General features: G+C 47.8%; 1 protein-coding gene across 2 annotated transcripts in view; it reads right to left on the reverse strand.

The window, feature by feature from the left end:
* Positions 1–504: 504 nt before the first annotated feature.
* The window catches only part of LIMD1 (LIM domain containing 1), a gene marked incomplete at its 5' end in the record, with an annotated part of 45,470 nt that continues 22,757 nt past the window's right edge, over positions 505–23,217 (reverse strand). Inside the window, 7 exons of one of the 2 annotated variants that reach the window (XM_084247501.1) lie at positions 505–775; positions 1,949–2,017; positions 2,551–2,602; positions 2,995–3,125; positions 7,233–7,295; positions 8,591–8,658; positions 21,714–21,815. In XM_084247501.1, coding sequence (XP_084103627.1) covers positions 638–775; positions 1,949–2,017; positions 2,551–2,602; positions 2,995–3,125; positions 7,233–7,295; positions 8,591–8,658; positions 21,714–21,815 — 623 coding nt within the window. In that variant the 3' untranslated portion in view covers positions 505–637. The remainder of the gene's footprint in view (positions 776–1,948; positions 2,018–2,550; positions 2,603–2,994; positions 3,126–7,232; positions 7,296–8,590; positions 8,659–21,713; positions 21,816–23,217) is intronic. The other variant, XM_084247502.1, reaches the window with a different exon arrangement.

Here is a 23,217-nt window from a genome sequence, read left to right on the forward strand (position 1 = left end):
GAAGATTCACAAGCAGACACAGAATGCTGTCAGTGTACAAGGAGGAAGCCCTGTCTCACTTATTTCAAACCCTGCCTTTGGTTTTGAGTAAATTTTTCCTAAGACACAGAGAACATGCTAGAACTTCCTTCCTGCAGTAATGCAATTAAGAATTGCAGCCCATTCTACATAAGGATTGAAGCTCTGGAGTGGAAGGAAGTCTTAAATCATGGTGTTGGAGGGTGGGGAGCTTGGGTACAGGTATTTTCCTAAAGGGGAGGAAGGGGGTAGACTCTATGAGCAGCTGATACCGCTTCAGAGGACATTGTGAAATCCTCAGCGCAAGCCTCCCCTCCTCTGAACGTGAGCTGTTCCCAGAACAGAGAGCAGGGTTCACTCGGTGCTCTGATGCAATCTCCGGCCATGTGCCGCGCACTTGCTGGAGATCTTCCTGAGTGATCCGATGGAGTGGCAGCGGAGAAAGGCACTTGGAAAATACACATACCAGAGGGCGGGGTTCACCTCTGTGGTCACAGGGAAGGGGCCCCTTGCCAGCCTCCCCCACACCCAAACTCCCCTCTGGAGACCACTGGAGTGAACGGGTAGATTTCCGCTGTGCAACTCTGGTTTCCCGGGCGGTGCGTCTAGAAGGCTCTGGTCAGAAGTGGCGCTGGTGGAGGGCAGCGGGGGCGGGGCCCTGCTCCAGCCTCTGGACGTGGCAGGAATGACAGAACAGGTGGTCCTCCAGGGGGTAGCAGCGGTGCCCGTCCTCATCATTGAGCTCCAGGCCGCAGTCCTGGGGGAGGCAAAGGTGCCGGGGTAGAAATGCAAGCAGACAAGACCAACAGGCAGGCCCCAGCCCCAGGAGCCAGCAGAGGGTGTGCTGTGGCTCTGCAGGGGCAGATACACGCAGCCACTGCCCTGCCCACTGCCACCTGTCCTTCTCCAGAAGCTGAAGCAGGACGGTCAGGGCTGAGAGGGAAGGGCAGTGTGAACACGCAGCAGGTCGCCAGGACTTAGCTCAAAATGAAGATGGAAAATATCCCCTGAAAAAGATTTTATATTGACTGTATGCTGAAATGGTAACATTTTGGATATATTGAGTGAAATAAAATATCACAAAACTAATCCCACCTTTTCTTTTTACCTTTTTTAAGTGGCTGTTAGAAAATAAAATCACACACATGACTTGACTCTGTCCCCTGTTGCTACAGGCTGGCGCTGCCCCACAATGTGTGGAAAATGTCACCGAGCAAAGCGTCTTCACCTTTCCTTCAGGCCCCTGGGGTACCATCAACAGTCACTCCCACCTGTTTCTGGGGTGCGGGCAGTGGGATCAAACTGTTCTCAACCACACCCCCTCCCACCCCCACAAGAGCTTCACAAAATAAAGCTGCCATAATTATGTGAATCCACATAATTCCAGCTGTGTCTCACAGGCACCCCTGACAAGAGTGGGCTTGTTGGATGGTCTTGGGGCAATGGTGGCACCTTTGACCTGGGGTGTGACATGGGCCAGAGAAGGGGCCCCCAGCCACCTGCACACCAACCAGTGACACGCCTATTTCCAAAGAAGGTTTATCATGACTTCTAGGATTCAGCTGAGAAAGGGCTTCCTGGCAGAGGAACACCTACAAGCTGTAGTTGGAGGGAGTCTATTCCCCAAATCACACACCTGACTGACAGCCTGACCCCCAACAGGATCTGAACCCCATGCAGCCCTCGACCTCCCAGTGCACAGCGTCAGGAGCGCAGCTGTGATAACTTGACACTTGGCAGTTATGAATGTGGAGGAAACAGTAAAAACCTTAAAACCCCAAACATCTACATCCTTGCCACCTCCCTCCCAAATGAGGGTTCACAACTTTTCCTCCATTTGCTCTGGAGGGCAGCCCCATGCCCCAGTCAAGCAGGAGCACCACTCTCTAGGGCTTCTGTGCCAGCCTCAGGACTGGCAGGGAGGGCCTACCTCGCAGTGGTAACACTCCACGTGGTAGTCTCTGTCCATGGACACGACGCGGATGGTCTCGTCTGAGCCCTGCAGGGAAAGAAAGTAAGCACCAGGGGTCAGTTAGGGGCCCACAGGCGCCACATGCCGGGGGCAGGGGCGGGAGGGGCGGTAACAAGCAGGTGGCCTGAGGACAGGAACAGAGAAAAAGGAGCAGGAAGCACATGTAGAAACAGGACCCATTTAGCCGACAAGAGAGGAAATGGGAGGAACAGCAATCCTACCTTCTGAGTCAACTCTGAACGAAACACCTATGTAGACATTTATTTCTTAAGAAATGAATAAAAGAGAAGCTTTCTGCTTGCCTTCTAATCTAGGAATTAACACCAATTGGGAGAGTTTGACCTGATTATAGAACCAACAGGGTACAAGAAGGGCAGCAGGCTGGAACAGACAGAGGATGAGAAAGGAGCTTCATGGTGACAACACTACTTAGCTCAGAGTTGAGATGTCAGGAAGATTTCTTTAAAGGTGTAAGGACAGGACACGAATCTTGTGTAAGTGACTCCTGAGCAATGTGCATGTCTTACAACACCCAGGAGCAGGTCTGAAAGGCATCTTACCTCGGGTGGAAGGATGGGAAGCCCACAGGCTGCACACTTGGGGGCCAGCACCCTGGGGGAAGAGCAGAGAAGCAGCAACATGAGTACTGCACAGTTTCTGGGAGGCCAGGCCAGGACAAGACTCATGCCTGTACCAGCCCAGAGCCTTCCTCTCTGGCCTGCGCCACCTCCTGCCCCTCACTCTGGCCCACTCTCTGGGAGAGAAGGTGACCAGCTGAATCAACGTGAAGTCAGGTAAAGTTGGAGCCACAGGGCTTGGCCAATTGCTCCTGAGGAATCAGATTACAGGGTTTTTATTCTGTTTTTTTCTGTAAACATGATTCTCTAGTCAGACCCTGTCTGCACTGGCAATGAAGTGGCCTCCCATAACCATTAAGACATGGGCTAACAGTCCCAGCAGCCCAGCCTACTCGCAAAGTCCCCCATCTGCCCCATCCTCCTTACTTGTGGTAATCCCGGACACAGTAGATTTTATTCTCTGAATCCACAGTGAAGGGCACCCCATCCAAACACTCATTGCAGATGACACAGCGGAAACAGCCAGGGTGGTAGGACTTCCCCAGGGCCTGCAGGATCTGCACAAAGGAAGAGGCCGGCGCTCAGCGAGGACTCCGGGGCACGTGGGGCAATGGAAGGGGGCAATCAGACCGCAGGAACACTCCCCACCCAGAGCTCTCTCCCTGCAGTGGACCAAGGTTGACATGATGGGAGGGAAAGGCAAACCTAGCCAGCTGCATACACAGGCTCCTTCTCCTGTATTTCCTAAACTTCCGGGAGGGAATTTAAAGGGCTACTGAGCAAAACACTTTCACAGTTCTTTGCAGGAAACGATGTAAAGCAAGGCGAGGAAAGGATCCACGCCAGATTTGGGAAGAAGTCATGGAAATATGAAAGGAAATTTCACGTGGAAATGACAGAGTATGGGGGGACCCTCTGAGTTCTGGCTCCTGGATGCCCTTTCCAAGCAGGTTTGACTGTGTAGAGGGATAATCCAGAAGCTGTGACTCAGCTCCAGATGATCTCAAATATCAGGGTAAGAGAAAACTTCTTGTTGTTTCTTAAACACAATGAAGAGAAAACCCACAGCCCTTCTTCCTCTCAGTGTCATTTGATCTGTATGTGATCCCTGGGCCAGGCAGAGCTGAGACAAGGAGGGCAGGAGAGAGGAGAGATGAAAAGAACATCCTGGCTGATGCCAGTGAGTAACCAATCTAACATCAACTGCTGCCTCCAAACCTCTCATAGGTGAGATAAACATTCCCTCGGTAAGTCAGTGGACCTCAAAGTGTGGTCCCTGCACCTGCAATATCAACATTACCTGGGAACACATTAAAAATCATTCTCAGGCCCCACCCAGTTCTCCTGAATAAGAAACCCTGGGGTGAGGCCAAGCAGATGATGTTTTAAGTTAAAGTGTGAAAACCTCTGGTTTGGTTTAAAATGAGTCTTGGGTTTGCTGCTGCTTTTTTTGGATAGTGTGAGGTTGAAAGCATCTTCGCTGACTCGATGAGATTCCTTTCTGTCATTACCTCTACCATGAAACTTAACACAACATGAACTAGGACGCCTGCGCTAGCATGCTTGCGTGAGCCAGCATGCCCATTTGCAAGGAATGCACAGAACCATCATCAGCATCCTTGAGGGGACTGCACAAAACCCCCTAAACATGCAGAAGGGGACCTGAAGCTGAGGAAAGTCTGGTCACCAGGAAAGCCTAGTGTTTGTGAGACCCTTGGCGACAGGCTGTTCCAGCTCCTTCCTGACGCCACCTCCAGAGGCCAAGACCACGCAGCACAAACTGCAGCCAAGGAGGGGCCAGGAAGACTGTGTGGTGGCCTGGCTCTCCCCCAACAGCTCAGCTTTCAAGCCCCCCCATTTCCTCTGGGGCCTCACTAACCTCCGAGGCCCTTCTCAATCTGCGCTAGCTGCTCAAACAGGAAGAACAACTGGCTGGGCTTCCAAAAGTCCACTTTGCAATCTGGACCTTGGAATGCATTTTACCCCAAGACTAATGCTGTCTTGGCAAAAAGAGACCCTTAAATTAATTTACCCACATAGTGCCAAGAGTATGGTAGGGTAAAGATGCCACCTTCTAACTAGCTGTAATAATTTCCTTTAATGTGGGGAAATGCCCACTTCCAACCTGCAATCCCAGAGCAGTCCTCTCTATTAATAAAGGAGGGCACAGACAATTAATACACAGAGTTGCACAACTGGGGTTCTGCTGAAGAGCCAAGAATGGCGTCTGAAAGACTCTCTGACTTATTATGATTCCTGGTGGCAGTTAAAGGTTCTGTTTAGGAAAATTTAAATAGATATTAGCTGGAAGTTTTCAAGTCCTAGAGAAGATCTGCAAGAACCCAGTTCAACTTCACCTTATCCTGTGCAGTAAAAAGAGGTGGTCTCCAAAACTCAACTCCTTCCCTGCCTGGATGGTGCTTCAAAAGGTGGAGAATAACACAGCACCCCCTCAATGTGCCCTTAAGACAGTCTTGGACTTTTCTGATCAATAGAATGAAGAGGAAATGATGTTTTGAGATTTCTGACACAAGGACCTAAGAAGACAGGCAACCTCCTTTCTACTTTCTTGCTGAAAAAAAATCAAGCTAGACCACTGAATAGCATTTGTGGCCACAGGGCAAGAGGCCTGGAGGGTGAGGGGTCACCCTGGATGTTCTAGTACAACTGTGCCACCAGTGAACACAGCTGAGTAAGTGACCCAGCCAATGCCACACAAGCAGAACACTCGCCCTGACCTAATTCCAGACTCACGGAATCAGGACAAACCATCAATCACTGCATCTTAGGGAGGTTTGTCATGCAGTGGCAGATATATGTAATGCCTTGAGGCCCAAAGAAGGCGTAGCACACACAGAAATAAGAAGAGGGTTCATGGTCATACATTTGGGCACTCTGACAGTAGGCTGCAGTGGGCTTGTCAGAACTCTAACAGCAAATGCATACTCGGCTAGAGAACTGGAACTGTTAGTCTGGCAGGCGTCGGGGTGAGGGTGAGTGGCTCCCGCCTGCCTCCCCTGGGGAAACGGGTGGGTGGCCCTGTTCCCAAGGTGGCCTGATCACTAATGAGGACACAGCTCTCACAGGGCCAAGCTCTGCTATGGAATCATGAACAAGGCAGGTTCTGGTCCTCTTGTTTAGTCCACGTTAGTCTAAAACCAGCAGAAATGTGTGTGTGTGTCCATCAAAGACAATCATAGAGTGTTCACAGCAGCTTTATTCATAATCACAAACTGGAAACCACCCAGGTCCTCACCAGCAGCACAAACAGCTGTAACATTCAATGGAGTTCTACTTAACAATGAAAATAAATAAACTTCTGACACAGACAACAACATAGATGAATCACAAAAACACAGATCCAGATGATTCTACACTATATGATTCCATCCATATAGTTCCAGCATCTGTGAAACAAATCTGGGACAATAGAAAGGGGGGGCAGGGGGGCAGGGTGAGGACAGGAAGGAACTTTCTGGGGTGTGGGATGTGGGGAATTGTTCTACATCTTGATCTTGGGGTGGTGGTTTCATTGGTACATCCATGTGTAAAAATTCATTCAATTGTACATTTAAGACGTGTGCCTTCTAGTCTGTGAATTGTTTCTCAGTAAACAGGTAAAAGAAAAATAACAGCAATTTTCTACTGATAATGGAATAGATCAGTTTAGAGAGGATTTAATAACTCTTTCTAACTAAAAGAATGTGATATCATTTTCCCTGACCAGAATAATTCTAAAGGGTCCATCTCCAATAGCGAACAATATGATCCCTAAGCCAGAGTAAGAGCTCTGTATTTAACCCCCGACCCTCGCCCTGTGAGGCGGCCAGGCAGCAAGGATAGAAACACTGTCCCCCACTGAAAAGATGAAGACACGAGGCCCAGACAAGCTCAGAGCCAGGGGCTACTGGAAGAATGGCACATATAAAACCTGCTCTTTATTCTACTATCTCAAGACTAACTACAGCCCCCAAAACTCATTTTAGGGGGCATCTCCTGGTGGTGCAGCGGTTGCGCGCTGGGCTGCAAAGGTGCCCGCAGCCTCTGCAGTGCCGGTTCAATTCCCGGCCACCGGCGAGGGTTTCACGTGGAGTAGCAGACCTCTCCTGCTCCTCCCCTCAGCAGTGTACTTCATCGTCGGTCTGCCTGTTCTGTTCCCTGCTCTGTCTCTGGTGAATTCTCTCACCCTCCCGCGCTTCTGACTATACCCAGTGCTTATATAAACAAATAAATAAATGTTTAAAAAAAAAAAACTCATTTTAGGAAGGAACTGAGCTGGACAGAACCTGGCGAGAAAACAATCGTCTTGATCTTTTTTGCACCCGCCCCCAAGGTAACTGAGATTTCCGAAATAAAAACAGACTCATTTAGCATCTCACCTGGGACACCACAAGGATTACAGAAAATTAGATGGAGGCCAGTGAGATCCAAAGAGCCCACAGGAGAAGGTGTCACCAGACAGAGCAGTTAAGGATGCTCCAGCACTGCAAGGCAAGAACGTGGGTTCTGCCGCAGCAAGCAAACTGAACGCCACAGGATCTTCTTTCCATAAAACCAGTCATAATTACAAATCAGAGTAGTAAACACTGTTCTTAAATAGGAAGTATGGTCTCTGAATGGCTCCCCTTGCCACCAGGTATTCCTGTTCAGCTGACCCTACTCACCATGTCCATGATCAGGTGTCCACAGAGAAAACACCTGTCAGCAGACTGCTGGAAGCCAGAGTACTGCAAAGGAGAGGAAAGGAACGTTACACGCAGGCAGCGGAGAGGAATCAGCTACTCCCCAGCCAGCCCATCAGGAGAATTACAAGACATTTCTCAGAGAGATGTGTCACTCTCTACAGGAGTCTGTCATTTCCCCAAGGACAACAAAGCTGTGTGATAAACCATGGGACAGCTGTCCTCTGCCACAAAAGTCACTGCAAATACCAGTGCCTTCGCCCAGGTATCAGCTGTGCCTGGGCAGCCACGGCATGCCAGGCTCTGTGTAAGAGGCCATGCACAGAGAGGCTTTCATCTTAAATTCAGTGGTTGTCAAAGAGGAGTTCCTTGGCATTACCTGGGAACTTAGAAGAAATGCCAACTCTTGGGGTCCCCCCCCCCAACCTAGTGAATTGGAAACTCAAGGCTTGGCCCAAAAATCAGTGTTTTTAGGAGCCCTTCAGGGTATTCTGATGCAAGAACAAGATTGATTCCCTTGCTCTAATCCTTAAAATAAATCTGCAATGGAAATATTGCACCATTTCTCACATGGAAGTAAAGGGAAGTGCAGTGAGGTTAAGTGATCTTCTGGAGGTCATACAGCTTATTAGGCATAAGGACAAAATTCAAATTCTAACCTGGTTCTAGTTAAAAAGCCAATGCCTTTTATAGCTGGCTTCAATAAACTTGATGAATACAATCTACCTTACCTTAACAACATACACACACACATCTCGCTAGAATCTTAGGAGAAATGAGGTACTCACTTCAAAAAAGATAGTAGGTATTATACACTGGGAGATGCTAGAAACCTAAACTTTGCAAACAGAGCTTAACAAGAGAAACTATAATGAAAGGACGGTAGAAGAAAAGGAAACTTCCTGCAGTTCTTTAACACATGGCACAGGTTCTGTTGCCCAGAACCTTCTCCCCATTCTAGGGACAGCAGTCCCTTATTTTCACTTGCGAACAAGCTCCATACCTCCCCACCTTGTGGTCCCCATGGTGCCCTTGGGGGTTTGTCCCAGATTCGCCCGGAGGTTTAAAGATGGAGGAGTAGACAGAAAGAGGGAAGGCAACAAGAGGGCAGGCCCAGAGACCTTTAAGTCCCTTCAAAGCACAAAGCTGTGTGGTTGGTCATTTGCCTCACAAACAAGAGCATCCCATGCATCTACAGAAGGCAAGACCTCTTCTCTGGCCATGCAGCTTCCCAGAATGCTAGGACCACAGAAAGAAACCACCTTCTCTGCTTGGCACAGGCCTCACCATGGGACTCTGGTCAGGCCTGGGGGGAGAGGAGGCTTGGGTGACAAACTCACCAGGAAATCTTCCTCACAAAACACTTTGCCGTTGACAAAATAAAAGGCTTTTCCTCTCAGCTTCCGACCTAGGGAAAAAATACAAAGACAGGGTGAGAAGAAAATGCTGATAGCTAGCGAGAAAAGAGAAAAGAAAGGTAAAATCTTTTCAGTAAAGCAAACATGTGAAAAATGCCTACATGGATAAAAGTCTGGTACGGTTACTAGCTGCTCTGGGCCTCGGGGAAGGGCAGGCTGGGGTGAGAGAACAGGGCCGCCCAGTGGGTGCTGCGTGGAGGGAAGACCCCAGGGCTGACTGGGGAACCACCCGATACCACTTTGAGCACCTCCTCTCTGCTGAGAAAGAAGGCTGTGGGACATCTGTTGACAGGATGGAGAGTGGGTCTGGCCTAGGCAACAGACTCCTGAAACTGCCCCAGGCCTCCTGATGTGCATGCAGGGACCCTACAGACACCCTACCAGGAAGGTCCTACAAACTGATCAACTGGCAATTTCTCTCTCTCTTTTTTAACTGAACTATATAAAACATACATTATTGGAGGATAATGATTTTTCTTGTTTTCTCTTTATCTAAATGGGGTAGGCAGAAGTAGGAAAAAATTCAAAACACCCAACTCCTTAGCTGTAAGTTAGTTTCTATGAAGCCAGGATACTGAAAAAGATAAGACACTTTACCAATTTCTTCGGTCCCTTATGAAAAAACACACTGAGCCATGTGTTCAGGGCACACAGGACCACCTCAACAGGAAACCCTGGTCTGTTACCCAGCGAGTTTCCAGATTTGAGAATGTTCCCAGTGCCGGGCACAAAACATACCCAACACACTCAGGGAGCCTTAGAACCTGAATGAATGCTACACACTGGTGGAATCAAGCCCCATGGGGTCAGTCCATAAGCTGAAGGCCAAATTACCAATGTCGCAAACACTAGAAGAGCTAAGAGAAATCCCCCAGACAAGATACGAGAGCCCCCAGAGCAGGCAGAGATCAAAGTGACAGGAAAAAGGCTGTTAATGAAGAGTTTCCAGCGCACAGAGAGGATTTCGAGGTATGGATGCAAAGGAAAAGCCACCAAAAAAGTAAATAAATTTAACTACAAAAGCCAAAACCTACAGATGGATTAAAGACCTAAACAAAGAAAGAAAAATGATAAGCCATTAAACAAAAGCTGTTATGAGAAAATATAGGCAACTGCCTCTGACCTTGGCATGAAAAAGGATTTCTTAGGTGAGACATAAAAAGCACATCTTGTAAAGAATGTTAAATATGACATCAAATAAGTAAACTTCTATGCAACATAAAGCAACATACCCAGTGCTATGAATAGTAACTACATGTAAATTATTACTGGAAAATGAATGATACAGATGAGTCTACTTCAGTGTTGAGGTTTTGAAACCAAGTATTCAGGAAAAAACATTTTATATCCAGTCATAAGTATGTATGCAACTATTTTCCAGGAAAGGGGATGCAGTGGCCTAAGACACTGATTTTCAAAGGAAAGAAGCAGTTACAATACATGTTTAAGGATAATAAAGACAGTTAATCAATTACTGAAAAAAAAAAAAAAATGAAATCAACCAAACATCTAACTCTTATTAAATAATTTATGGCTTATACACAGCTATGCAACCATAAAAGATGTGTGTATTCAAGAAAAAGATTTAATGACAAAGAAAAATATTTAAAATACTTTAAAAGGGAGCTGTGAAAATATGTGTATACATGCATGTGAGCATAGATACTGATACACATGTCGGTGTACACACCAACATGATGGCAAAATTATATGTATGCGCAGATGCCTACCAAATGTTGATAGTCATTATCTTTGAGTATAGGAAAGACTGGTTTTTAGTTTTGCTTTCTACAATGACTAGATATTATTATCATAGCCTAAAATAAACTGTAACGGAGTGAGGAAGTATAAAAAGGCCCATAGGCATATGCTAAGAGACTAGGAGTCTTCAGCTCTCCAAACCTCCTCTCCTGTTCTTTCCAAATCAGTCACCCTTTCTTCTAGAAGGTTCCCATTCTAGAACCTTCACAAGTACTTCCTGACTCTGCTAAACTAGGATAACAAAAATTTCAGAACTCCTTTGACAGCCATGGCAGTTATTTTCATTTACTTACTTATAACTTTCCCCTCTATAAAAAGATTGCAAAGGAGCCAAAGTTTTAGAAAGGAAAACAAGAGCTCACTGGAGTATCCTCTCTGCCTTGTATCACCATTAAGCATCTGGACAAGAGCTGACCTGCTTTTGCCACAAAAGGACACAAACAGCCCCCCACAAAGAGCAGCCCAGCCATGAGGGAAAGCAATTCCCACTGTCTGGCCACAAGTAGACCCCTTCTGGGGAGCCCCTTTGCTTTGCTGTTCCCCTCTGGGATTTTGCACAGGGAAGAAGCTGGTTTTGCTGAGGACAGAGGTGAGGCTGCAGCTCCCCATCAGGCCACTAGCGGGAGCGAGGTGGCCACCTGGAAGCCACACAGATTTCCCAGAGAGGAGGCTTCTGTGCCCAAGGCCACCAGAACACAAGGCTCCTGTTCAGAATGGGGTTCTGAAGAATCCAAACTGGGAACTGATTTATTTTATGAGAGGACAGGTCACCTGTGTTGCAAAAATCAGATCATGAAAATGCAAAAGCCTCGCACCCTTTAGGGTTCTGAGAAACACATATCAATTACAAGCTTTTTCACTTAGATCTCATGAAAGATGTTTTAAAGAATCACGTCTGCTTGAACTGCTATGCCGTGTGTTTCTGTAGCTGCTGGTGAGAGTGTAAAATGATAAACTCTCCCTGGAGAGGAAACTTTATAATGTTTATTTCTGACTCAGTGGGGTTGTCTGGGACTTAGCTTAGGAAAGAATCTGAAATGCGAATAAATATTTAGATCTCAATTGCTAGCCTTAGAGAAATGATTACATGAAACAGAGTACATCTAAATGAGGATTACTAAAGAATGAAATAGTATAACATTTAAAATCTATTTTATACATAAAATACAATTATTTTGTCAACAATCCAAGTTGAAAATTCTGTAGCAAAATAAATGCCAAATTACCAATATTGAAAAATGTTTATATTATAGGACATTCAAAATAAATTAGCAAGTGTAAAAGTAAGCTAGGAAACTGTATTTATAATACAATTAAGTTTCAGTAACTTACACATATACACACTCCAATGATATGAAAAGAACTGGAAGACTATATAATAAAACTAATAGTAGTCAGCACTGCAAACAATATTACAGAACTTTTACTTTCTATTTACTTCTATCTTATAAATTTCTTTGATTTTAAAAAAACTGAGCTAGTATTATGTAGCATTGGTAAGTTGTATTAAAGGGAAATTTCACTTGCTGATTTATATATTTCAATATTTAAATATTTTCTTCTAGCACTGGGTACACAGGTAAAGGGTGTGAGAGAGCAAGTTCACCTTTTGCTTCATAAATTTCTGTAATAAATTCTTCCAGAATTTATAATCAGAAAAATACTTTATAATTTTTTTCAACTATGCAATGTGAAAAGCAAGATCAAAAAAACTATGTATCTCAACTATGTAAAGAAATGCAGAGAAAGGAAATTTGCACAAGTGGACGCACATGGTATATGTGTGATCGTGGGGGGATCAATAGTTGTTTGCTTCTTTATACTTTCGTATGTTCCTCCAAACTTTTAATATGAGCGGACAGTACTTCCGTCATCTTTTTAAAAATTGCCCAGCTGACCAGACACAACCTGTGCTGCCTGCCCCAGAGGCAGAAGTCCCAAGTGCAGAGACCAGGACAGGGGCTCAGAGGCTGTACCTGTTTTCCCTTTATCCTGTTCACCCCCTCCACTGAGAAAAAAAAAAGGATTCTCCCACAGAGCTGTGAGGGTGGGGCCTTTGTTTGCTCTGACTCCAACTCCAGTTTTTACTTCAGTTTTTAAAAAAAAAAATCACCTAAATTTAGAAACTGGATCCCACATCCAAATATAATTGTTTGTATTTGGTCAGAGTAAGAGGAAAAAAAAATACCCTAACAGCTGTTGGCTGCCTTCTGTGTTTCAAGTGCTATATTTGAACTTTCATATATTAAACAAGTTTCCAGAATGTTTGAAAACATCGCCATCCATGCTGTTGCACCATCAGCCCCTTTCCCATGCTCTTCCTGTGCTGCCACATCCTTTCACAGAGAAACCCACAAAGCATGCGAGCATGGAGGGGCTTCACCTGGGATTTAGGCAGAAATAATCCCCATGGCGTGCAGCGTCCAGAGCAGGGCAGGGATGCCGGAGCTCACTGTCCCAGGGAATTAGGGCCAGTGATGTTCCAGGACTGCTCCCGACTCTCTGGGTTTCCTGTCCTCTTGCTAAAATCACCATACTCATGGGCTACGCACTTCTAACTCCATAAATTTCCAGGCTCTGAGAGGTTCGCCCGGGTAGTAAGTGGGTAGGTGGAGCCCAGGTCAGTGAGACTCTGAAGCATATGTGGGGTCCAAGTGCCATGGGTCCCCCACATGAAAGCCGTGGTGCTCACCTGCCCGAGGATAGTGCAGCTCACCCCACCCAACAGAAGAGACCTGGAAATCCACTTTCCTCCGTCTCATATGTGCAAGGATTCCTTTTTAAACAGAGACAGGAATGCGTGGTGGGCACAGTGCCAACTTCACCCCAAAGAGACCTGGGTTCACATCACAGCTTTGGTCATGAAACTGAGTTTTTCTCCTCCCAGGGAAAAGAAAACGGAATTTTCTTTTTCAGAAGAACTTTCCGAGTACTGGGCACTTCCCTACGCTGTATGCTGGCTTCCCTGTCCTGCTAATTCTGTGAAAAATCCCTCCTGATGGTGCCCCCGTGGACAGAACCTGATAGGGCTGAACACCCATCTCCCCCGCAGGCATGTTCTGGGGAAGGAAAAGTCAAGCAGGATACAGCAAGTGACCTTGTCTCGAGAAGCAGGAAGCAGAGGGAAGGCCCTCTCCAGATGAACCACTCCAGATCTGGCCAACAAAACACACCCACTAACCTGGAAACTCCTGGAATCACTAGGTCCTGGAAGTTCCCAGCACGGACTGGACCCAAACAGTGACATTTGAAAGCTAGAGCATCCTGTCACCACTAGGTGACGCCAAACCACAGACTCAGGACAGGTCGGCACCGCACAGCTGGCTGAGAACTCCAGGGGGCCTGGAGGACAGCCTGGGAGGGAACCCTGCAATCACATGACCCGCACCCCAGGCAGTTGAGCTCCACTGAGTCTTCACTGTGCAGATGGGGAGACCAAAGCTAGAGAGAACAAGCAGACCTGCCTATGTGACTAAAACAAAAATAGAGGAGCTGTGATTTGAACCCAGGTCTCTCTGGGGCAAAGACAACACTGCCCACCACACTCTATTATCTGTTTCAAAAGGAATCTCAAAGAAAGGGGAAGAAGGTAGATTTCTTGGACTGTTTGCCTGTGCCCGAGTGGGGCTGAGATTCACGGCTGTCACCTACTTTCCACGGTGGCACGTACTCGAAGGTGTGACTAAGGAGCCAGCTGTGCTGCGCCAGAGCTCATGTAGACAAGGGTAAAATGGAGTGGTCCAGGGGTAGACACCCCCAAATTAGGCCAGTGTCCTCAAACTTTAGCATGCATCAGAACCACCTGGTGGATCTGTTAAAACACAGATTTCTGGCCCCAGCCCCAGAGATCTTGACTTGGTACATCTTTGAGGGGTCTGAGAATTCAGTCTTCTTCTTTTTTTTTTTTTTAAAGATTTATTTATTTGTTTGTTTGTTTTTGTTTTTGTTTGTTTGTTTGTTTATACAAGCACTGGGTACAGTCAGAAGCATGGGAGGGTGAGAGAATTCACCAGTCAGAGCGGGTAGCAGAGCAGGCAGAAGGACCGAAGTACACTGCTGAGGGAGCAGCGGGCGACAGGAGAGGTCTGCGCGCCATGTGGGACCCTCCTCCGGTGGCCGGGGAGCAGCCGGGGATCGAACTGGCGCTGCAGAGGCTGCGGGCAGCTTGGCAACCCAGCGCTCAACCGCAGCGCCACAGGGGAGGCCCGAATTCAGTCTTCTAATAAACTCCTCAGTGAGGCTGCTGTGCTAATCTAGGGGCAACACTCTGAGAATCACTAGGTTAGGTGAGGCTTCAGATTTGCCTCTGAACCAGCATCTCCAGTTGATGCAATTCATCTTGGTCAAACAAAAGCACTAAAGCCCTGGCCACCACCGAGCAATGGGCATCAAACACAAGCCCTGCAGGCCGGCATGTCAGCATCACCTCATCATCACTTTAGTTTCAGAATCATCCTGCTGCTGGCCGGGGAATTCCCACACCAGGAAACAGCTAGTGATATGCACACCAAAAATATATCAGTTTTTCCAGAGGTTAAGAATACAGCAGTCCAAGTTTCTCTTTATTTTCTGATTATAATAGTTTATAAAATATTGACTAAAAAATATACAGACTCATCACAACCCACTCCAAAAAGTTACTTCCAGAGATGCAGTAAATGAATATTTTATATTTGCCTTCAGGGGGCACCTTCAGGGAACAGAGAAAAAGGCAGATGAAGCCAGTGCAGCTCACAAACAGCAGCTGAGGCAGCCAGAGGGAGATCAACCGCATCATCTGACAAAGCTGAACTCTCCATCCTCCCCATTCCCCCTTTCCTCCGGAAATAGAAACAACTTCGTATTCTGGAAAAGTAATTGGCCCTTAGCTGTAAGGCTTCACCACAAATTTCATTTTCCAAAATACTTGTCTCCAAAGCAAAAATGCAGTTTACCCAACAATGAGAACAGTTCCTGAGGACAGGAAGTGAAAAATTAGCAATCACTCAGAGTGTATTTTCATTGTGCTGTCCCAGTTGGCAACTTCTTCTGTGCTCTCCACAGGGTGAGTCACACGTGGCCATTCATAGGCAAGCTGAATTAAAATAAAATAATGTAAACATTTAGTTCAAGTACTTGAACAAGTATATTTCAGTTCCCTTACAGCCACTGGTGACTGAGGCAGCTGTGGAAATTTGTATCATCACACAGAGTTCTGCCCGATCTGCTTATTCAAACAGCTTTTTCCATGATAGGTTAACTCTTAAAAGGTATTGCTAATACCCAGTGGCCTAGTCTAGTTGACATATGAAATTACCCATCACAGAGTTAGAGTTAAGGATGAAAATTTAAGAGAACATGTGAAGGACAGGATGTTTGCCAGAGAAAGAGACGCTCTTACCAAGACAAGGGCGCCAAGGAGAACCAGGCAGCCCCTACAACACTAGAACAAAATTCCACCTCCACCAAAGATCTTCCTCTCTAAATGCAGGGTTCTGTCTCTGAGAAGAGGTGTTGGTCCAACACCTTCATGCTAATTAGGGTGTCATGCCCCTGGCTTGGCAGACTCAATTCTTCAGTCTAAGAGTTGAGGGGACAGGTAACACTGGAAACCACCAGGAGTCACGCATGGTGTGGGATGACCGAAGGCCAAGAATGTAGATTCCCACCCAAGCCCTGGCTGTGAATCCATGCAAGGACTTGGAATGCTGATGATGTGGGGACAATTAACAGTGTGGGTCATGCTGCTGCTGTCCTCTGCAATGTAGAGGGTTCCCAAACCCAGACTCCATTCATGTCACAGGCATAAAGAAAAATCCAATATGCTCCCACGGTCAGGGAATCCATGGCCTCTGACTGGATTGACAGAACCTGACCTGGGAAATCAAGTCTGAGTCCAGTTCCAGTGTATCCAGCAGATGGGCTTCTACAGATTGACAAGAGACCCTTTGATGAGGCGTCAAGTCAAGGTCACCTCTCCACTCTCTCCCGACCCCCTCAGCCCTCTGTCCAGCTCCAGTCTATTGGGGCTGGTTCCCGACTTCCCCCTCGCCCACTCTTCCTTTCTCACGTTCTTGAGCTTCAGCCTTTTCCTTAGGACCAGCTGACTCATTCCACTCATGCAGAAATGCTGAATATGATGAGAAATATTGGGATGACTCAACCACTCAGAAACTTAGGGATCAGAGGTCTTAAGAAAAAAAACCTCCTCCAGGTCCTGAATCCATTTCTCTCCTGTGTGGGCACCCTGCCACTTCCCTGTTCCAAGTCCCGGGCCACTGGTCTGCATCCTTAACTCAGGAGGATCTGAGTCACCAACCTTTGTCATCACGCAGCCCCAGAGCAGCGAATGACCTGAGAAGTCCCAGCATGACCCGTGTCCAGAGCCAGCTTCCTTCCTTTAGCACACACTCTCGCTAACAAAGGTGTTTCATGCAGTGGCTGAGCGCAAGGGGCGAGGGGTAAGGGCCCACACCGCCCTGGGTTCAAGTGTCAACCAAGCTACTGCAATAAAACCAACCACAAGCAAACTGGATTCTCCACACCCTCGTGGGTGGCTACAGGATCTAGTGGGTCAGCATGACTTCAGGTCTAGGGTGGGGGTGGACTGACAGTAAGCGAGAAAGCTCACCTGTCAAAGACCTAGGAAGACCACAATACCCGTGTTAAGGAAGCAGGCCTGTGGTGAATTAAAAGGAGACCTCCCATGTTCAGGCTTGACTATTTTTGAATCTGTGTTTCAAAGGCTGGGTTGGTGAGGCAGTTCACAAAGTCAATGAAAAATAGTGTCCAAGGAGGTATTCAGGCTTTGTAAGAAAAGCAGAAGAGTTGACAAGAATCCTCCTGTTCTTCACTTTACTGCTGGTGAATCCCCAATCACTGATTTATTCATTAAGAACCTCTGTTCTACCGCTCAGGGCTCAGTTCCAGTTGATTTCTTTCCACGAAGTGATGAATGGTACATTTTTCGTGTTCTACACGCAGGCTCCTCACTAGCCTGACAGACTGTGCCTTGCTTGGGTCTATCTGTGTGAGATTTCCCTCTAAACTCCATTCCCAGTCTCTATCTGGCATGAAAGTCTGGCTGCTGGAAGTGGGGTGGGCGGGGCACATGGTCTTAGTACTGTTATTTTTTCCGAAGGTGCAGCTGACAGACCCCCCCTCAGGAGGACAAGCACTGGGTGACCACACTGGCCCTCGGCATCCAGCGCTGTCCCCGGGAGGGGAAGGTCCTGCCTGCCCCTCAGTGGCCTTCCTTGAGCTCAGGCCTATACTGGGTACCCTCCCCATCAGCCCTGAAGGTGACTGCCTCCCAGTCCTCACCCCCCAAGATTGGCAGCCTCACATCCTATGGGATTCTGGGGAGGAGAGCAAGTGGGATCTTACCCAGTCCATGCTTTTCCAACTCACATGGCTGAAACAGAAGCCATGAAACCAGGAAACAGGTTTCATCCTGACTCCAGGATGGAGTGGCTCAGTCTTTACAAAATAAACAAAATCTTACTTTGGGGACTAGACACTGCCTGGAGCGAGCCTGGCCTTCTTTCTCCCTCAGTCTATTTCGGAAGGTGTCAAAAATGCCACTTGACCCTCCCTGTCCAGCACACTTTTGCTTCCTTCTCATTCCGCCTCTCTTAAGCCACACACGGGCGCCAGCTTCCCCTCAGCCAGGCACTCGAGGCTCGGCTTCCAGACGCTCAGTGTCTGCAGGCACCAGCCAGGACCCCGCCTTCCCTCCCCACAGACCCTCCCTCCCACTCCAGGGTGTGCCAACAGCCTCCTGAGCGCATCCAGGCCACTTTGGGTGGGCAGGGCCTGTGGGGGAAGAAAAGAATTCACAGCACACCTCTCCATGGCAACCAAACACACACGCTGCCCAAGGAGCAGGTCAAGAAAGAAGGGGACTTTACCAGACCACATACACGCCCACACATCGCACCCTGAATGCTTACTTCTGGGAACCAACACCAAGGAAACAATTCAGCAGAGGGACAGAAAGATGCAATCACAAAGACATTCTCCAGGGTGTGAGTAAGACCCAAAACACTCCAAAGGAGCTACAGGATACCCAAGTGTAGTGCAGCTCAGTTGAGGGCTGTTAAACTGTTAAAATGATTATTATGAAGACCGCACTTGCCACGTGTAAATCAGAAAGGATACAACACTGCATGTGTTATGCTCAAAGTAAAAAAAAAAAAAAAAAAAGTACAGACATTTGAACAAAATCTAGAAGGGAAAACACACTAGTGAAAATGGCTGTGCAAGCAGTCAGGACATCAGTAAGTTGCCTGAACAAAGGGAAACTATATCTACTGTCCAACAGAGGCTGCTGGGATACACGATGGGTGCAGGGGTCTCCAAGCACTTCTGCCACTGGGGAGGAAGCTGTCTGTGGACACAAGAGGAAGCCCCTCGGCCAATAGGAATGCCACTGCACTTGCTCTGCAGAGTCCTTGCCCTCATCTCTTCAGCAACTCTGTTCTAGGGCCTGGTTTGTTGGTACTAAAATAACAGAATATGGTTCATAGTCTGCATGAAAGCCAATAGCAGGGAATGCCAAATCCAGGAGAAAATGTTCCTTCCACTAAGAAGAGCAGGGAAAGCTTCCTGGAAAAGGAGGCATGAACCCGATCCTAAAAGCTGGACAGACATTAAATGGATAGATTTTTGTGACTATAAAGCTGGGAGATCCTGATAGCCCAAAGGACACCAGATCTTACCTAAACCTTCAGTGCTTTCCTGAAGCCCCTCAATAAAAATAGTTTAATATCCCACCATAAAAAAAGAATTTAAATTCTTTAAGAATTTAGAGGATAGGGCCTCCCCTGGTGGTGCAGCGGTTGAGCGCTGGTCTGCGAAGCTGCCCACAGCCCCTGCAGCGCCGGTTCGATCCCTGGCTGCCGGCAAGGGTCCCACATGGCGCGACAGACCTCTCCTGTCACGCCCGCTGCTCCCCTCCGCAGTGTATTTCGTCAGTCTGCCTGTTCTGTTCCCCGCTCTGGCTCTGGTGAATTCTCTCACCCTCCTGCACTTCTGTCTGTACCCAGTGCTTGTATAAATAAATAAATCTTTAAAAAAAAAAAAAGGAAGTTAAAAAAAAAAGAATTTAGAAGATAGTTGGCCTCCGTGGTAGTGCAAGGGGTTAAGTCTCAGCACTATGAAGCAATCTGCAGCCTCTGCAGCACGAGTTCAATCCCTGGCCATCTAGGAAGCAACCCACATGGCACAGCAGACCTCTCCTGTCTCGCCCGCTGCTCCCCTCAGCAGTGTAATTCAGTCAATCTGCCTGTTCTACTCCCCACTCCGTCTCTGGTGAATCCTCTCATCCCCACACCCCTGGTCTATACCCTAGTTCTTGTATGCATAAATAAAATAAATCTGGGGGGAAAAAAAAAGAATTTAGAGGAGAGGGTATTCTGGGGAATAGTGGGATCAGAAACAGAGAAACAGAAAAGGGAAATTCAGTTTGACAGTGACAAAGAAGCCAGAGGCAACAAGACAGAGACCTGACCATGGTGGCCTTCAATGTTTGACCACAGGGCTCAACCGAATCGCTCTGTCTTCCTTAGGTGTCTGCTTGTCTGACCGGAAGCAGGATGAACTCAGGAGACAAGAACTGACAGGGTCATGCAGCCTCAGACAGAACCAACTGACACATCAATAGGTCTTTTCCCCAAACAATCTTCTTAAGTTCAAACACTTGAGTAATTACTTGAGACAAAAGAAAACTGCTTCTACTGAGTATTTTTTCCTGTAAAGTAGAGCAAATACTGAGAAACAGTTGCCAGTGGCAAAAGTCAAAGGTAATTCTTTTTTTTTTTAAAGATTTATTTATTTATGCATATAAGAACTGGGATACAGGCCAGAGTTGGGGTGGGGGAGTAAGAGGATTCACCAGAAAGAGTGGGGAGTAGAACAGGCAGATCTACTCAAGTACACTGCTGAGGGGAGCAGCGGGCGAGTCGGGAGAGGTCTGCTGTGCCATGTGGGCAGCTCCCTGGCCGGGGATCAAACTCATGCTGCAGTGGCTGCGGACAGCTTCATAGTAGTGTGTCAACCCCCTGCAACACCGGGGAGGCCCACAAAGGTAATTCTTAAAAGAAGATATGATCACAACCCTTACACAGAGTTTATTTAACTCATCAATAAAAGAGGGAACCAATGAGATGTTACAACTGGGAGACTGCCGAGCCCCATATATGGGGAGGCAAAGCCACGTGCAGTGATCTCCCAGAGCAGCGAAGTGCATGGCTACCAGAGCTCGCACAGCCGTGAGCTGTGAGCTCATGTGTTGCCTTCAGAATTCTACATCTTACAGAGGGTCACATTCTCAAAGACAAGGAGAATCCATAACCAGACAACTCTGTTTCCATTGAGGATGCTGAGACTCTGAGTCAATTTCAAAGCTTCTACAGTTTTCCCTACAAAGGAAAATTCTGATCAACGTACAGACAATAAACTCTCAGACATGTTGTTTCCTAGGAACTCGCAGTGAGGACTGAGGCTTGAGGTGCAGAACCTGGCACACACGTGGGCCATCAGGCTGGGAAGGTTAGTGGAGGTCATGCCCAGTTGCTTCAACGCAGTCTGGGGCTCAGGAGGATCTCAGTCTAGGCTATCCTCCTCCAGAGGCTTCCATGAGGAGCCTGGCACTAACTCAGGGTGCTTGCCCCTGGCCTCTCCCTGGAGTCACCCGAAATAGAACACAGTCCCCATGTAGAAACTCCACCACAGAGCTTCTGATCCTGCTGGCCAGTGGAACTGGGGCAATCTCCTGGGGTGATTCAAAGGGGCAGCCAGGACTGAGAACCAGCAGGCCAGATGATAAGACCCTTTCACCCCTGACACTCCATGGCTAAGTTGCCATGTTTTCTTTTAACTGGCAGCTGCCAGTCTCATGGGACCCTGTCCCCAAGTGCTCCTCAAAATGAATCTTTGGTAGAGACCATAACATAAGCACATTCACTACTTGGCCAACTTAGCAAACATCCTGCAACAAGTTAAATCTCCCAGGGTGGTCGCCATCAATTCACTTAGCAGGCTGCTGAGCTGAGCACAGGCAGCGCGAGCACAGATGCCCACAGGTGGCGGTGCTGAGAGGCACCAACAGGTATGGGGGATATACACAGGCATTCACTCCCCACTCTCACATAGCAGCCTCCAAATCAAAGATTCTGCAAAGAGTGATAAAGGGACCCTGCTTCGCAGCAGGGTAAGTGATTAACCACCTTTGGGTTGGATGCTCTCCCCTCTTCTTCTCCTGGTCCCCATGTTCCTTACACCACCTCCCCAAACACACACTTACTGCAGGCCGCACAGGTGAAGCATGCATCGTGGTAGAGGTTCCCCATGGCCTGGCAGGCCTGGCCAGCCCCAAAAACGCCTTTGCTGCATTTCACACAGGCTCCTGTAAGGCAAGAACACACCAGTGAGTCAAGATGGAAACAGAGTGAGATGCCCATCCCCCCATAAATGGCCCATGCCGGTTGGGTTGCTCCTTAGAAATGCCTCTCTCTCGATCTTCCCCTATCAGGTTGGAAGGGCCACCAGGCTGAACTCAGGCCCCCTGGCCCCCCATCCCTACTGCGGGCTGATGTGCAGAATGCCTTTGCTTTGTCAGCCTCCTCTTTCTTATCCAAAGATTTCACTGGCCCAAAGTTCCCACTGCTAGGGAAAAATGGCACCATGATTACAACATGCCAAGCACGCAGGTCAGGCAACTTCAACTAAATTATTTCCTTTAATTCTCAGTGGTTACCACCAACTAGGGTTTACTATGCTCACTTCCTACAATAAGTATCGAGCCCCAAGCTCTACCTGGTCAGAGTGTAAAGTCACTGCTTTTCTCATCACCTGGCTCCTTTGCTCCTAACAGGCCCACTGCGTCCCAGCTCTCAGCCTTTGCTGACACCTGTGACCACTCCTGTCCCTTCCAGTCCTCAGGCCTCCCTCAGGACCCTCTCAATGATGTCTTCTTCCATCACCAGGTCTCTGGCTCTGAAGGCAACAGGACGAACCAGAGAGGCTCCAACCTCAGGCCCCCTACCGGCCCCTACCCATGCGGTCTGCAGTGACCTGTTAGTCTTCCCAGCATCAGTTCTTATTTTAGGAAAAAGAGGTTAGTTCTACCTGTTCAGCCTGTTCCCAGGAGCCACGGTCAAGGCTGCCTTGTAAACCAAAGACACTGACGAGCTCATCTGTCTCAGCTACAAAGGGTCTCTTGGAAGGCCCGGTCTGAATCCAGAATGTCACGATTTAGGAGCTAAGTGACTAAGTCAGGTTATTTAAGCCCTGAGTCCCACTTTTATCTATAAAGTAGGGATAACAGTAGCACCACCTTGAGGTATAGATTCCATATGCAGAATCCAACACTCCAGCAAGTTCCCCAATGCCTGGTCCCTTGCACCTTCTCTCTTACTGGCTATGAAATTGCTTCTATGAGCGTAGGATGAGCCTCCGACACAGCTGGTGCTGCTGGACCTCACCAGCAGCAAAGTTCATAGTATCCCCCTCGTCGTGAAATTGAAAACCTTGAGGAATTCAGAGGCCTCAGCATTTCTCTTCCTCTGATTATTTCATATATAACCCAGGCTGCTCTTAAATCAAGAAACATACTGGTTTTAGCAAACTGCATCCCTCCAGGGACACCAGGTACTGACTAGCTGCTGCTGGCAGCCAGGCCAGGGGGGGCCCGGGGGAGCACCCGTGGGTGTGGAAGTGATGGTGTTGACACCTTCACCATCATTGGACATAGCACCTGCTTCTGGCTCCGGGTTGTAAGGATCATATCTTAACTGTGGCCTCTGCAG

The sequence above is a fragment of the Talpa europaea genome, assembly GCF_964194135.1.
Source record: "Talpa europaea genome assembly, chromosome: 11".
NCBI lineage: Eukaryota > Metazoa > Chordata > Mammalia > Eulipotyphla > Talpidae > Talpa > Talpa europaea.